Source organism: Somniosus microcephalus, chromosome 11 (assembly GCF_052327205.1).
Source record: "Somniosus microcephalus isolate GS21.2 chromosome 11, FLI_Smic_1.0, whole genome shotgun sequence".
In the NCBI taxonomy this organism is placed as follows: Eukaryota; Metazoa; Chordata; class Chondrichthyes; order Squaliformes; family Somniosidae; genus Somniosus; species Somniosus microcephalus.
Genome location: NC_140997.1, coordinates 1,050,183 through 1,065,824, shown reverse-complemented (window position 1 = coordinate 1,065,824; position 15,642 = coordinate 1,050,183). Strand labels below are relative to the sequence as shown.

At 53.2% G+C, this 15,642-nt stretch overlaps 1 protein-coding gene across 1 annotated transcript in view; it reads right to left on the bottom strand.

Moving 5' to 3' along the window:
* Positions 1–15,642, bottom strand: part of myo15aa (myosin XVAa) — a 581,049-nt gene that overhangs the window by 341,789 nt on the left and 223,618 nt on the right. The window contains 1 exon segment of the mRNA XM_086002218.1: positions 14,006–14,080. Within this exon segment, the coding sequence (XP_085858344.1) occupies positions 14,006–14,080 (75 nt within the window).

Below are 15,642 nucleotides of genomic sequence, written 5' to 3'. Positions count from 1 at the left end.
ACGTGCTGTACTTTCGTTCGTTTCGCCGTAGTTGATGGCTGAAAAACGCCAGCGGTTGCCACGTCCCATGCACCCACTGTTCCTGCACTGCGCCGATGGCGTAGTCTGACACGTCGGTGGTAAGGGCGATGGTGGCACCTGGCAGCGGGTGTGCCAGCATGGTTGCGTTGGCTAAAGCGCCTTTTGTGTCGACGAACGCCCGGTCCATATTGACCGTCCAGCTGATCGGATCCTTGCCGGACTTGCCCTTGAGGGCCTCATACAGGGGCTGCATGAGCAGAGCTGCATTAGGGACGAACCGGTGATAAAAAGTTACCATCCCGAGGAACTCCTGCAGGGCCTTGACGGACTGCGGGCGCGGGAATGAAGTAACTGCCTCCACCTTCGTTTGCAGGGGAATTGTGCCGTCTGATGTGATGCGATGGCCTAAAAAATCAATCTGCTGCAGGCCGAACTGGCACTTGGCCGGGTTGATGATCAAGCCGTGTTGACTGAGGCGTCTAAAGAGGGTGCGCAAATGGCAGATGTGCTCCTCTTTATTAGGACTGGCGATGAGGATGTCGTCGAGGTAGATGAAGAGAAACTTGAGGTCCCGAAGCACGGAGTCCATCAAGCGCTGGAAAGCCTGTGCAGCGTTCTTCAATCCAAACGGCATCCGCAGAAATTCAAACAGGCCGAATGGGGTGATGACTGCAGTTTTCGGGACGTCTTGCGGGTGTACGGGGACCTGGTGGTAGCCACGGACGAGGTCGACTTTGGAAAAAATGGTATTTCCCGCCAAATGTGCAGAGAAATCCTGAATATGAGGGATCGGGTACCGATCAGGAGTAGTGGCGTCGTTCAGGCGTCGGTAGTCGCCGCAAGGCTGCCATCCACCGCCAGGTTTCGGAACAATGTGGAGAGGCGAAGACCAGGGACTATTCGACTGGCGAATAATCCCTAGCCGCTCCAACGGTTCAAACTCCGCTTTCGCAGCCGCGAGCTTGCCAGGTTCGAGGCGCCGGGCCCGTGCGTAGGCCGGGGAGCCAGTAGTGGTGATGTGATGTTCGACACCATGTTTCGTGGCCGTGGAAGAGAAAGTGGGTCTGGTCAGGTCTGGGAAATCTCCGAGGAGGCGAGTGAAGTCATCCGGAGGTGGGGACGCGCAGGAGACAGTGCACGCCACGGTGTTACCGCGGTAGCACGGGATGGAGTGAAAAGTGGCCGCATTGATCAACCGGCGGTGCCGTACATCCACCAGGAGGCCGTTGGCGCACAAAAAATCCGCCCCGAGGATGGCTTGAGAGACTTTGGCCGTGATGAAATCCCAATAAAACCACTGGCCGCTGAAACACACCTGGACCCGCCGGCTTCCGAAGGTCCGAATGGCCCCGCCATTAGCCGCCTGGAGGGAGGGGCCGTGAACCCCAACTTGTAGATCAAGATCTGGCGCAGGTAGGATGCTACACTGCGCCCCGGTGTCACAGAGGAAACGTCGACCAGATAGGGAGTTGTTGATGAAGAGGAGTTTTCCCGAATTACCGATTGCCATCGCAGCTGCGGGGCGCTCGTTATAACCGGTCCTCTTTCGACAGGGTGGCTGCTGTTTTTTTTTTGAGCGAAAAACTGCAGGGAGGGCGGCAGCATCTTGCTTTCGCGCCAAAACGGGCGTGGTAAAAGCACAACCCCGCAGGTTGAGAGGCTGGAGCGGCATCTGTGGGGGATGGGCGCCTCGTGGCAGCGCAGTACTGCTGTGTCACCGCGAAGATCTTGTCCGCATCGGCAGCCAGCTCTGCGCAGTCGGTGACTTCCGACCTGGCTAAGGCAGCCTGAACTTGCTACGGTAGCGGCTGAGGAATAGCTCCCTGAAGAGGAAGCATTCCGGTTCAGAGCCCAGGAGCGTGAGCATTTGGCTCATGAGCTCGGATGGTTTGACGGTTTGGAGTCCCCGAGGCCGGGCATATTGAGCAGCCGGCAGGCGCGCTCCGACTTCGTGAGCCCGAAGACCTGTAACAACCGCGCCTTTATTGTATCATACTTGCGATCTTCTGGTGGATTACCAAGCAGGCTGACGACCCGCGAGGCTGTGGCGCTGTCGAGGGCGGAGACCACGTGATAGTAACGGGACTGATCCACAGCGATGTTCCTGATGGCGAACTGGGCTTCAGCCTGGATGAACCACGTGGCTGGCTGTTGCTCCCAGAACTGTGGTAACTTCAACGAAACGGCGTTCGACTCCATGTTCAGTAACTTCTGCGAAAACCGTTCGCAAAAGTCGGGGTCACCAATGTAGGAATGTCTAGTTCCTATCCAAAAGACTGAGGTCCACTCAGGCGATCAAATAAACGAGGTTTAATGAAAAGTAACAGAGTTTAACAGATAACTACAGGAGAACATCGAATATAGGTCTAGTCAGTTCGGAGGCTCCACGAGGACTGCCTGGGCGGTCCCGTGGATGGTGTCATGACATCATCACGTTTTTCCCGCGTTTGGGTGATCACGTGATTAGCGGCATGACGTCATCGCGTTTGCCCGCGCTCTTAAAGGGGCCGCGCACTGTACATGCAAACAGTATATACAATGGTACAGATTTAGTCTGTAGCTAACACATCGTTAAAGGGAATTATGTACTGTTGTTCAGAGTCCCTCAGTGGCTGTGCCACATGCGCCCCCCCAGAATTGTCTTTAACGGAAAAAGTCAAACGTTGAGGGGGTCTGACAAGCCTGTCAGAACGACTCCTGTATTCCCGAAGCGGAAGCTGTTGGACGGCGGGCGGACTGGCGGGTGGTTGCACTTGTTCTGGTGTGACGACGGTGGGCGGCCGACCTCGTCTCGGTGGCTGTGCGGTCTCGACGGGACGGTCAAGGTCCAGGTGTGCCGGCTTCAAATGGTCGACCGAAATGTGGTCCGGTTTACCACCGACATCCACCTTGAAGGTTTTGTCTCCTGCCTCTAACACGCGGAAAGGACCAGTGTATGGGGGCTTGAGCGCATCCCGGTGAGCATCGTGGCGGATGAACATGTAGTCGGCTTGGTTCAGCTCCGCTGGAACGTGAGAGCCCTGAAACCCGTGATGCGATGTGGGAACCGGCGCGAAACATCTGGCTGCTTCCTGGTGACTGATAAGCTGGCGCGAGGCGGACCATGGCTCCGTTGGTGTTGGCAAGAAATCCCCTGGCACTCGCAGCGGCTGACCATAAACGAGCTCTGCCGCGGAAGAGTGAAGATCTTCCTTGGGGGCCGTGCGAAGGCCCAACATGACCCACGGCAGCTTGTCTGCCCATCCAGCGTCTTGGAGGCTGGCACTCAGTGCGGCCTTAAGCGATCTGTGAAAACTTTCGCACAGACCGTTCGCTTGTGGGTGGTAGGCTGTGGTGCGGTGTAACTTGACACCGGGTCGCTGAGCCACCGCATTCCAGAGTCCAAAGGAAAACTGCGGTCCCCGGTCCGAAGAGATGTCAGCAGGCACTCAAAACGGGCGACCCATGAAGAGATGAACGCCCTGGCCATGTCCGCCGAAGTAGTAGATGAGAGGGGAACCACCTCCGGCCATCTGGTGGTGCGATCTACTATGGTCAGGATGTGCGTAAAACCCTGGGAAGGTGGAAGTGGTCCTACCAGGTCCACATTAACGTGGTCAAACCGTCGTTCAGGAACTGCAAAGGTGGCCAATGGAGCCTTGATGTGGCGCTGTACCTTGGCCTTTTGGCAGACCACGCAGGTGTTGGCCCAGTCGCGGACATCTTTATGCATGCCCCACCAAACAAACTTAGATGACATAAGCTTCTGAGAAGCCTTCATTCCTGGGTGTGACAACCCATGTATGGCGTCAAACACCTTGCAGCGCCAGGCGACCGGCACAATAGGGCGAGGGTCCCGAACGGAGACGTCACACAGCAACGTGGTACCAGCCGAATGGAACCTGACGTCGGCCAACTGGAGGCTAGTGGTGTTGGTGCGGTAAGCCTGCACTTCTGGGTCTGAGACTTGGTCTGCTGCCATGAGGGCGTAGTCGATGCCCAGCTGGACCGCATGCACGGTCGCGCGGGAGAGGCAATCTGCCACCAGGTTGTCTTTACCGGCCATGTGCTGAATATCTGTGGTAAATTTGGAGATGTATGTCAGCTGACGTTGTTGTCGAGATGACCGCGGTTCGGCGGTCTTGGCCATGGCAAAAGTCAGTGGCTTATGGTCGACGAAAGCAGTGAAAGGACGTCCTTCCAACAAGAACCGGAAATGGCGGATGGCCGGAAAAAGGGCTAGCAACTCCCTGTCGAAAGTACTGTACGCCCGCTTGTTATGCCGCAGTTGACGGCTGAAGAATGCCAATGGCTGCCACGTCCCGTTTACCCACTGCTCCTGAACGGCGCCGATTGCGTAATCTGACGTGTCGGTGGTGAGGGCGATGGTGGCTCCTGGTAGTGGGTGCACCAGCATGGTCGCGTTGGCCAAGGCACTCTTGGTGTCGGTGAATGCCCAGTCCATGTCAACCGTCCAGCCCACCGGATCCTTGCCAGACTTGCCCTTGAGGGCCTCGTACAGGGGCTGCATGAGCAGTGCTGCCCTAGGCACGAAACGGTGGTAGAAGTTCACCATGCCTAGGAATTCTTGCAGAGCCTTCATGTTCTGCATGCGTGGGAAATGTGTCACCGCCTCCACCTTCGCCTGCAAAGGAACCGCTCCCTCTGCAGTGATGCGATGCCCCAGGAAATCGATTTGTCGCAGGCCAAACTGGCACTTAGCCAGGTTGATAATCAGGCCGTGTTGGCTGAGGCGTTGAAAAAGGGTGCGTAGATGGCAAAGATGCTCCTCTTTGGTAGGGCTGGCGATCAAAATGTCATCCAGATAGATGAAGATGAAGTTGAGGTCCCGCAGCACGGACTCCATCAGCCGTTGGAAAGCCTGGGCAGCGTTCTTTAAGCCGAAAGGCATGTGCAGAAATTCGAAAAGGCCAAATGGGGTGATGACTGCGGTCTTCTGGACGTCCTGCGGGTGCACCGGGACCTGGTGGTAGCCCCGGACGAGGTCGACCTTGGAGAAGAAGTTGTTTCCTGCCAAATGGCAGAGAAATCCTGAATGTGGGGGATCGGGTATCGATCAGGAGTGGTGGCGTCGTTTAGGTGCCGATAGTCGCCGCAGGGCCGCCATCCTCCGCCAGGTTTCGGAACGATGTGAAGAGGCGAAGACCAGGGACTATTCGACCTGCGAATAATCCCTAAGCGTTCCATTGTAGCGAACACCGCCTTCACGACCGCTAGCTTGCCAGGCTCGAGGCGCCGGGCCCGCGCGTGGACCGGGGGGCCGGTGGTGGTGATGTGGTGTTCCACACCATGCTTCATGGCCGTGGAGGAGAACGTGGGCCTGGTCAGGTCTGGAAATTCGCTTAGCAGGCGAGCGAACTCATTCGGAGTCGGGAAAGCGCAGGAGACGTTGCGCGACATGGTGTTACTACGGTGGCAAGGGATAGGGTGAAACGTGGCCGCGTTGATCAGCCGCCGGTTCCTTACATCGACCAGGAGGCCGTTGGCGCACAGGAAATCTGCACCGAGAATGGCTTGCGAAACCTTGGCCGTAACGAATTCCCAGGAAAACCGCTGGCCACCGAAGCACACCTGGACCCGCCGTCTGCCGAAGGTCCGAATAGCTCCGCCATTAGCTGCTTCGAGGGGGAGGCCATGCCTCCCAGCCTGTACATCAAGAGCTGACGCGGGTAGAATGCTGCACTGCGCTCCGGTGTCGCACAGGAACCGACGACCGGAGAGGGTATCTGTGATGAAGAGCAGCTTGCCTGCATTGCCGATTGCCATCGCAGCCGCGGGGCACCCGTTAGACCCATTCTTCATTGGACGGAGTTGTTTTTTTTTGAGAGAAGCTGCAGGGAGAGCGGCAACATCTCGCCTTCGCGCCAAACCGCGCATGGTAGAAGCACAGCCCCGCGGGCTGAGGAGCTGGGGCGGCGTCTGTAGGGGATGGGCGCCTCGTGGCAGCGCAGTACTGTTGCGTAACTGCGAATATTTTGTCTGCCTCGGCAGCGAGCCCTGCGCAGTCTTCGACCTCGGATCTCACCAAGGCCGCTTGCACTTGCTCCGGTAATTGGCTGAGGAATAACTCTCTGAAGAGAAAGCATTCGGGTTCGGAGCCGAGGAGTGTGAGCATTTGGCTCATCAGCTCGGAAGGTTTGGAGTCCCCGAGCCCGGGCATAGCGAGCAGCCGACGGGCGCGCTCTGATTTCATCAGCCGAAAACCTGTAGCAACCGTGCCTTGAGGGTCTCATACTTGCTGTCAGTTGGGGGATTCCCGAGAAGACTGACGATCTGCGAGGTGGTAGAGCCGTCGAGTGCGGAGACCACGTATAAGTATCGGGTCTGATCCTCAACGATGCCTCTCAGGGCGAACTGGGCTTCGACTTGGATGAACCACGAGGTTGCTTGTTGCTCCCAGAACTGCGGCAGCTTCAACGAAACGGCATTCGCCTCCATGCTGCGTTCCTTTTGCGAAAACCGTTCACAAAAGTCGGGGTCACCAATGTAGGAATGGTCAAATTCCTATCTAGAGATTGAGTTCGACGCAGGCAATCAATCAAAAAGGTTTTTAATGTCAAACTAACGAGTTTAAACAGATTGATGCAAGAGAACTATGAATACAGGTCTTAACAGGTCGGAGGCTCCACGAGGACTGCCTGGGCGGTCCCGTGGATGGCGTCATGACGTCATCACGTTTTTCCCATGTTTGGGTGATCACGTGATTAGCGGCATGACGTCATCGCGTTTGCCCGCGCTCTTAAAGGGGCCGCGCACTGTACATGCAAACAGTATATACAATGGTACAGATTTAGTCTGTAGCTAACACATCGTTAAAGGGAATTATGTACAGTTGTTCAGAGTCCCTCAGTGGCTCTGCCACAATGTAATAGCAGAGCACTTGGAAAACAGTGACAGGATTGGACAAATTCAACATGGATTTACAAAAGATAAATCATGCCTGACTAATCTACTGGAATTTTTTGAGGATGTAACTGGTAGAATAGATAAGGGAGAACCAATGGATGTGGTATATTTGGATTTTAAGAAGGCTTTCGATAAGGTCCCGCATAAGAGATTAGCGTGTAAAGTTAAAGCACATGGGATTGGGGGCAAGGTACTGACTTGGGTAGAGAACTGGTTGGCAGACAGGATGCAAAGAGTTGGAATAAACGGGTCTTTTTCCGAGTGGCAGGCAGTGACTAGTGGGGTACCGCAGGGATCAGTGCTAGGACCCCAGCTATTCACAATATATATTAATGATCTAGACGAGGGAACTAGATGTAATATCTCCAAGTTTGCAGATGACACAAAGCTGGGTGGGTGTGTGTGCTGTGAGGAGGATGCCGAGAAACTCCAGCATGATTTGGACGGGTTGGGTGATTGGGCAGAAGCATGGCAGATGCAGTATAATGTGGATAAATACGAGGTTATCCACTTTGGTGGCAAAAACAGGAAGGCAGATTATTACCTGAACGGCAATAGATTGGGAGAAGGGGAAGTGCAACGAGACCTGGGTGTCCTTGTGCACCAGTCGCTGAAGGTAAGCATGCAGGTGCAGCAGGCGGTTAAGAAGGCAAATGGTATGTGTAAAGTCTGTGGGTTGTTTAGTTAATTAATACACAGACTACCAGAGTAACTTAAAACAGGACTTTACTATTCGAAGGTCAGGGCGAATCTGCCCAATAAATCCTGACACAGCACTTATATACCGGTGTGGTCACCGTCGGTATTACAGTATACAGAAGCCAACAAAGTAGTGCAACACCTAAAGTAGTTCTCTTAAAGGTGGACGGTTACATACAATAGTTCTCTTAAAGGTAGACGGGTACATACACTACAATCCTCCCTTTTTAGCTTACAACATACTGATTCCCCATTAAACATACATTATAACATATATACAACTTTATGCAAGACAGTTCACAGATTCAGTCTCTCTGGAGGTTTCCGGACTCTGTCCGGATAACGCCTCGGTGGTGTCGTAACACCCGGCGGGGTAGTAGGTGCTTCTGGCAAGGTCGATTCGGCTTGAAGGACAGTGTCAGGTTCATCTGATTCCAGTATTACCAGATCGGAGGTAGGTGTTCTGGGTATCTCTGTCTCAACATTAACCGTGTAAGGTGGTGGAGTAGGTTGGCCATTTGTGGCTGACCCTATGATCTGGTCAACATGGCGCCTTATTATACTGTCCCCAATGTCCACCGTATACATCAACGGCCCTAGCCTTTTTCCAATAGTTCCAGGCTGCCATTTCTCGGTACGGTAGTCCCGGGCCAAAACTTGTTGACCTATCTGAAAAGAGCTAGTTGGCCTTTCATTCATGCCCTGGAATTGCCGGTTCTCTACGTCCCTTCTGACGTTTGGCTTAAGCAAATCCAGCCGGCATCTTAGTCGTCTATTAAAAAACATCATGGCGGGAGTTTGATTTGTGACCGCATGTGTTGCATTCCTGTACGCCAACAAGAAGCTATCCACCTTATGTTGTAAGTTAATGGCTTCATTACCCATGGCCTTTATGGCCTTCTTGAAGGTCTGGACAAACCTTTCAGCCAATCCATTGGAGGCGGGATGGTATGGGGCTGACGTGTAGTGCTTAACCCCATTGCTCTTTAAGAATTTCTTGAATTCTTCGGACACAAATTGCGGTCCATTATCAGAACAGATCTGTTCCGGCAGCCCATTCCTTGCAAACATGGTCCTTAACACTGTGATGGTTTTTTCCGTGGTGGTGGTGGACATCTTTATTACCTCCGGCCACTTGGAGTGTGCATCCACCGCTATTAGAAACATTGAGTCCATAAATGGACCAGCAAAGTCGATGTGTACCCTTTGCCAAGGAGATGAGGGCCACTCCCATGGATGCAGAGGAGCCTGTGGTGGCGCGTTTTGGACCTTCTGGCATCCTAGACAGCTCTTAGTGATTTCTTCGATGTCCCCATCAATGCCTGGCCACCACACGAACGCTCTTGCTAGGTTCTTCATTTTCACTCCACCCAGATGTCCCTCGTGCAGCTCCTTTAACACCTTCTGTTGAAGTTTGGGTGGAATCACCACTCTAGATCCACACATCAGGGTTCCTCGACACACTGACAGCTGTTCTTTTCTCTGCGAAAATGCTGGCAGCGTTGGTTTGCCCTGTGCTGGCCATCCCTCCACCGTTAAATCATAGACTCGTGAGAGAGTCGGGTCATTTCTTGTTTCGTTTTCGATCATCGAATTTGTTACTGGTAGACATTCCACTATGGATGAGTGGAACATCTCTACCGGGTCCACTGTAGTCGCTTCTTCTACTATCGGCAATGGCAAGCGCGATAACCCATCAGCATTTCCATGCTGTTTGGACCTTTTGTATTCGATGTCATATTGGTGTGCCCCAAGTAACACGGACCACCTCTGTAACCTTTGCGCTGTCATGGTGGAAACGGCCTTGTTAGGGTTGAATATGGACACCAACGGCTGGTGGTCTGTCAGTAATGTGAACTTCTTGCCCTGCAGGTAATGATTGAATTTCTTTACGCCCCACACAAGGCTGAGGGCCTCCCTATCTATTTGAGCATAATTTCGCTCCGCGGAGGTCAATGATCGGGACGCGAATGCCACTGGCCTTTCCGAGCCATTTGGTAACTTGTGTGAAAGTACTGCTCCAATTCCATAGGGGGAAGCATCACAAGCTAGACGAAGAGGTAACGTTGGGTTGAAATGAGCCAACACTTCTTCAGAGGTAATCAACGCCTTGCTTCTGCGAAAGGCCTTTTTACATTCCTCACTCCACTTCCATGGTACTTCTTTCCGCAACAGAGCATTCAGCGGATGCAGCACCGTGGATAGATTCGGCAGAAACTTGTGATAATAATTAATCAACCCCAAGAATGATCTTAACTGTGATACGTTTTCCGGAGCGGGGGCCTTCACGACAGCTTCTATCTTGTCAGGTGACTTGTGCAGCCCCTCTCGGTCAATGACATGACCGCAGTACGAGATCCGTTTTTGGAAGAACTCACATTTCTTGCGATTAACTCGAAGGCCATATTCCTTCAACCTAGTGAGCACCAGTTTCAAATTTGTGAGGTGTTCTTCCTCGTCTTCTCCCGTAATCAGGATATCGTCTAAGTAACACTGCGTGCTTGGAATTCCTTGTAATACCTGCTCCATGGCCCTCTGCCAAATTGCTGGAGCCGAAGCTACCCCAAAAACCAGTCTATTATAACGATACAAGCCTCTGTGTGTGTTGATGGTGAGGTACTGACGCGACTCTTCCTCGACTTCCATTTGTAAGTATGCCTGTGCCAGGTCTATCTTGGTGAAGTGTTTCCCTCCAGCCAACGAAGCAAAGATATCTTCAATCCGCGGAAGCGGGTATTGTACCGTGTGAAGCACCGGATTCACTGTGATCTTGAAGTCTCCGCAGATGCGGACCTTCCCCGGTCCCCCTGGCTTGTTACTTGGTGAAGACTTCATGACGGGAACAATGGGCATGGCCCACTCACTCCAGTCCACTTTTGACAGTACCCCTGATCGTTCAAGTTCTTCGAGTTCTGCCTCCACAGCAGGCCGTATTGCGTAAGGTACCGATCTGGCTTTGAAAAATTTTGGGCTTGCATGTTCTGCAATCTTAACCTTTGCTTTAATTCCTCGCAGTGTTCCCAGTCCTTGCTGGAATACCTCTTTAGCTTCATCCAATATTCTGGACAACCGTTCAGGTTTGACATCTTCCTTTCCGGAATCTACCGTCATGGTGTTTAGTGAATGCCAGTCTATCTTTATTTTCCTGATCCACTCCCGTCCCAGAAGTGGTGGACCTCCCTCAGGCAACACATACAGGTCCATCCTTTGGTGATCTTTGTCCTTGTATCTCACCTTGACTTCTATCTTTCCGATGGGGTATACTTTGTGCCCCGTGTATGTCTGCAATACTAGTTCCGTATCCCGTAGGGGAATATGCTTGAATAACTTTTTATAATCATGCTTATTCATGACCGTCAACGCCGATCCGGTGTCCACTTCCATTTTCACTTGGACTTTTGCAATCTGTAGTGTGATCCAGATAGCTTGTCGGTCAGCTTCATTACTCACATTGTGAATTCTCAGACTATCCAGCTCCTGGCCGTTTGGGTCTGAGTCCGAATTCTGTTCGTCTGAACTCTTCTCAGCCACCTTGTGTACCTTGTTGTACTTTTCCTGTGATGGCTTCCTTTGGTTGTTGGTCTTCTTCCCTGACCGGCATACCTTAGCTATGTGACCCAGTTTGCCACATTTCCTACATTCCTGGTTCTTAAACCAGCATTGGTTCTGGTCGTGTGTTGTCTTCCCACAACGATAGCATTTTGTTGTACTCGAGGTAATTTGATCCACACTGAGTGCCGCTGCCTTTAGCTGCATTTCCGCAGTTCCCTTCGCTGCGGCTTCGTGCGATGCTGCAATAAGGACAGCCCTGTCAAGTGTAAGGTCGTTCTCTTTGAGGAGTTGCTTTTGCGTTCCTTCCTTTGACAACCCGCACACGAACTTGTCTCGCAATGCCTCTGTCAGATTCCCTCCAAACTGGCAGTGTTTCGCTAGTCTACGCAGTTCGACCAAATATTCTGCATTGCTTTCGTCTTTCCTTTGCGTTCTCGCATAGAATTTGAATCGTTCCGCCAACATCAACGGTGTGGGGTTCAAGTGATCCTTCAGAACAGTCACAATGTCATCGAAAGTCTGATCCGCCGGTTTAGCTGGTGCTAGTAGATGCTTCAAGAGCCCGTATGTCTTCGCGCCCATCGAGTTTAGCAAGGTTATAGCTTTGTCATCTTCTTCTATTTTATTGGCCTCACAATAGATCTCAATGCGTTCCACATACGTGGCCCAATCTTCTACCTCGGAATTAAAATCGTTGATGTTACCACGCTTAGGCATCTTCCTCTCTTCCTGATAACACCACGAATTATTTCTTTAAATTTTCTTTTATTTTTTTTTCCCAAGATGGCGGTTCCCGCGCTTATCTTCTCTCCCCGCCCACTTCAATGGCGGTTTCCCGCTTCTGTCTTCTTCCCCGCCTAATGGCGGCTTCCCGCGTTTCTTCCCTAGCGGGAGGGGTACACTTTCCCCACGGGCGACGGCCGCTGGCTTTCAGGTTCACAGCCTGCACGTCGGCTTCAGTGCTTTCCCTTTTCTCGGCAGGGCAACCGGCGCTGGGTACACCCCGTTGACGGCAAACAGTTTCAGCCGCTGGGCTGGCTCTCGCTCAGTTCCCCTTGCTCGGGCTCTGTCTCTCTCCCGCTCGCTCGGCTCTACCGGCGCTGGGTACCCCCCGTTGACGACGAACAGTTTCAGCCGCTGGACTGGCTCTCGCTCAGTCTCCCTTGGTCGGCTCTGCCTCTCCCGCTCGCTCGGCTCCCAATCGCGCCTCCCAGCCCTCTCGCAGTCCGGAGCTTCCCTCCCCGGCTGCGGCTGAGTTTTTATATCTTCCCGCGCCTACGCTCCCGGTCGCAGCGCTTCGTGGCTTCGGTCGCTGCCCGGCCTTTTTCGCCGGTCGCGGTCTAGCTGTCTCACGACGCCGTTGCGTCCCCAGCCTGTCTGTACCACGGCTTCCTTGCTCCACGCTGCCCCAGTCTCAGCGCCTCTGGGCCCGACTTCTGTCCGGCTCCTTTCCCCCTCGACCGTGGTCGAGTGCACCGCCCTTATCCTCTGGTTATTCTTTTTACTTTTCCCTTACTCACAGCCACCGTGGCCGGCTTGCTTCTCGTGCTGATCGGCTCACTCCTCACCGTGGCAGAAGGGACAGTCAGTGCCTGTTGCTGATGGAAGTCTTTGTCTCTGAATTCTTCCTCCTTTCCAGCTCTGCAGACTCGAGTTTTCTCCCAGCAGAATGACGAGGGCGGTTGCCTCTTCTCGACGCTCGTTAACAGCTTCGGAAGTATTGTTGCCGCAGGGTACGATCGGACTCGTCGCCACTGTAAAGTCTGTGGGTTGTTTAGTTAATTAATACACAGACTACCAGAGTAACTTAAAACAGGACTTTACTATTCGAAGGTCAGGGCGAATCTGCCCAATAAATCCTGACACAGCACTTATATACCGGTGTGGTCACCGTCGGTATTACAGTATACAGAAGCCAACAAAGTAGTGCAACACCTAAAGTAGTTCTCTTAAAGGTGGACGGTTACATACAATAGTTCTCTTAAAGGTAGACGGGTACATACACTACAGTATGTTGGCCTTTGTAGCGAGAGGATTCGAGTACAGGAACAAGGATGTCTTGCTGCAGTTGTACAGGGCCTTGGTGAGACCACACCTTGAGTATTGTGTGCAGTTTTGGTCGCCTTATCTGAGGAAGGATGTTCTTGCCATGGAGGGAGTGCAGCGAAGATTCACCAGGCTGATACCTGGGATGGCAGGAATGACGTATGAGGAGGGATTGGGTCAATTGGGCTTATATTCGCTGGAGTTTAGAAGAATGAGAGGGGATCTCATTGAAACTTATAAAATTCTGACAGGTCTGGACAGACTAGATGCAGGAAGGATATTCCCGATGGTGGGGGAGTCCAGAACCAGGGGTCACAGTCTAAAGATAAGGGGTAAGCCATTTAGGACAGAGATGAGAAGGAATTTCTTCACCCAGAGAGTGGTGAACCTGTGGAATTCTCTACCACAGAAGGCAGTAGAGGCCAATTCATTAAATATATTCAAGCAGGAGTTAGATATATTTCTTAAGGCTAAAGGGATCAAGGGATATGGGGAGAAGGCAGGGACCGGGTACTGAGTTTGGATGATCAGCCATGATCTCATTGAATGGCGGAGCAGGCTCGAAGGGCCGAATGGCCTACTCCTGCTCCTATCTTCTATGTTTCTGTGTTTATTAAAAGCCTTGCTAAAGTCCATATACACTACATCAAACGCACTTCCCTTCCAAAGGGGAGGTTGGGTATAAGGCAACACTAGATGATCTGAGAAGAGATAGGAAAAGGGGCTGTTGTGTCCCTCAAAGTAAAGCCAAGACCTGAGTGCCAAAGAGAAAGCTCTTTACCTGATTATAACGCACTGATTGTGTTTGGCATCAACCATTTTTGAGTAGGCCACATTAGCAATGGCGAAGAGATGTCTGCAACAAAGAAACGTGGATGGGGTAATTACAAAACATTTGAACATTTCAACACAAGGGATGCTGCCAACGTATTGTCTTTTTCCATATTGCTAGCCACACCTTTCAGTCAGGAGGCTTGGCTGAATCTGACCACAGAATGCCGATACCGGCCTACAGCTGGACTCATTGCTCTTATTTTAAACGTGTTTTCCCCATTTTTCTCCCCTCCTTTCCTGGTCTGTGGGAGATTCACGTGTTGACAGCCTCCCCAGTACCTCAGCAAGCAGCCATTTGTCATGGTGTTAGCACGCTAATCGGTCAGGGAGGGACAATTCAGCCAAACTGGATCCTGTCCTCAACACGCATTGATCGCTGGCTAGCAATCAGCAGGCAGCCCGGCTAATCCAGCCCTCCCTAGCCCAGTGGAACAGAGCACCTGAATGGCTACCCCCACTCGTTCTCCGGACACTGGCCACTCGCTCTCCAGACACTGGCCACTCGCTCTCTGGACACTGGCCACTCGCTCCCTGGACACTGGCTACTCGCTCTCCGGACACTGGCCACTCGCTCTCCAGACACTGGCCACTCGCTCTCTGGACACTGGCCACTCGCTCCCTGGACACTGGTCACTCGCTCTCCAGACACTGGTCACTCACTCTCCGGACAATGCCCCCACTAGCTCTCCGGATAATGGCCACTCACTCTCCGGACACTGGTCACTCACTCTCCGGACAATGCCCCCACTAGCTCTCCGGATAATGGCCACTCACTCTCTGGACACTGGTCACTCACTCTCCGGACAATGCCCCCACTCGCTCTCCAGACAACGGCCACTTGCTCTCCGGACAATATCCCCACTCGCTCACCAGACAATGCCCCCACTTGCTCTCTCCGGACAATGCCCCCACTCACTCTCCGGACAATGGCCACTCACTCTCCGGACAATGCCCCCTCCGGACACTGGTCACTCGCTCGCCAGACAATGCCCCCACTCGCTCTCTCTGGACACTGGTCACTCGCTCATCGGACAATGCCCCCACTCGCTCGCTCCGGACAATGCCCCCACTCACTCTCTCCGGACAATGCCCCCACTCACTCTCTCCGGACAATGCCCCCACTCGCTCTCTCCCGACAATGCCCCCACTCGCTCTCTCCGGACACTGGCCACTTGCTCTCCGGACAATGCCCCCACTCACTCTCTCTGGGCACTGGTCACTCGCTCTCCGGACAATGCCCCTACTCACTCTCCAGACAATGGCCACTCGCTCTCCGGACAATGCCCCCACTCACTCTCTCCGGACACTGGTCACTCGCTCATCGGACAATGCCCCCACTCACTCTCCGGACACTGGCCACTTGCTCTCCGGACAATGCCCCCACTCGCTCTCTCCGGACACTGGTCACTCGCTCATCGGACAATGCCCCCACTCACTCTCTCCGGACACTGGTCACTCGCTCTCCGGACAATGCCCCCACTCACTCTCTCCGGACACTGGTCACTCGCTCTCCGGACAATGCCCCCACTCACTCTCCGGAAAATGGCCACTCGCTCTTCGGACAATGCCCCCACTCGCTCTCTC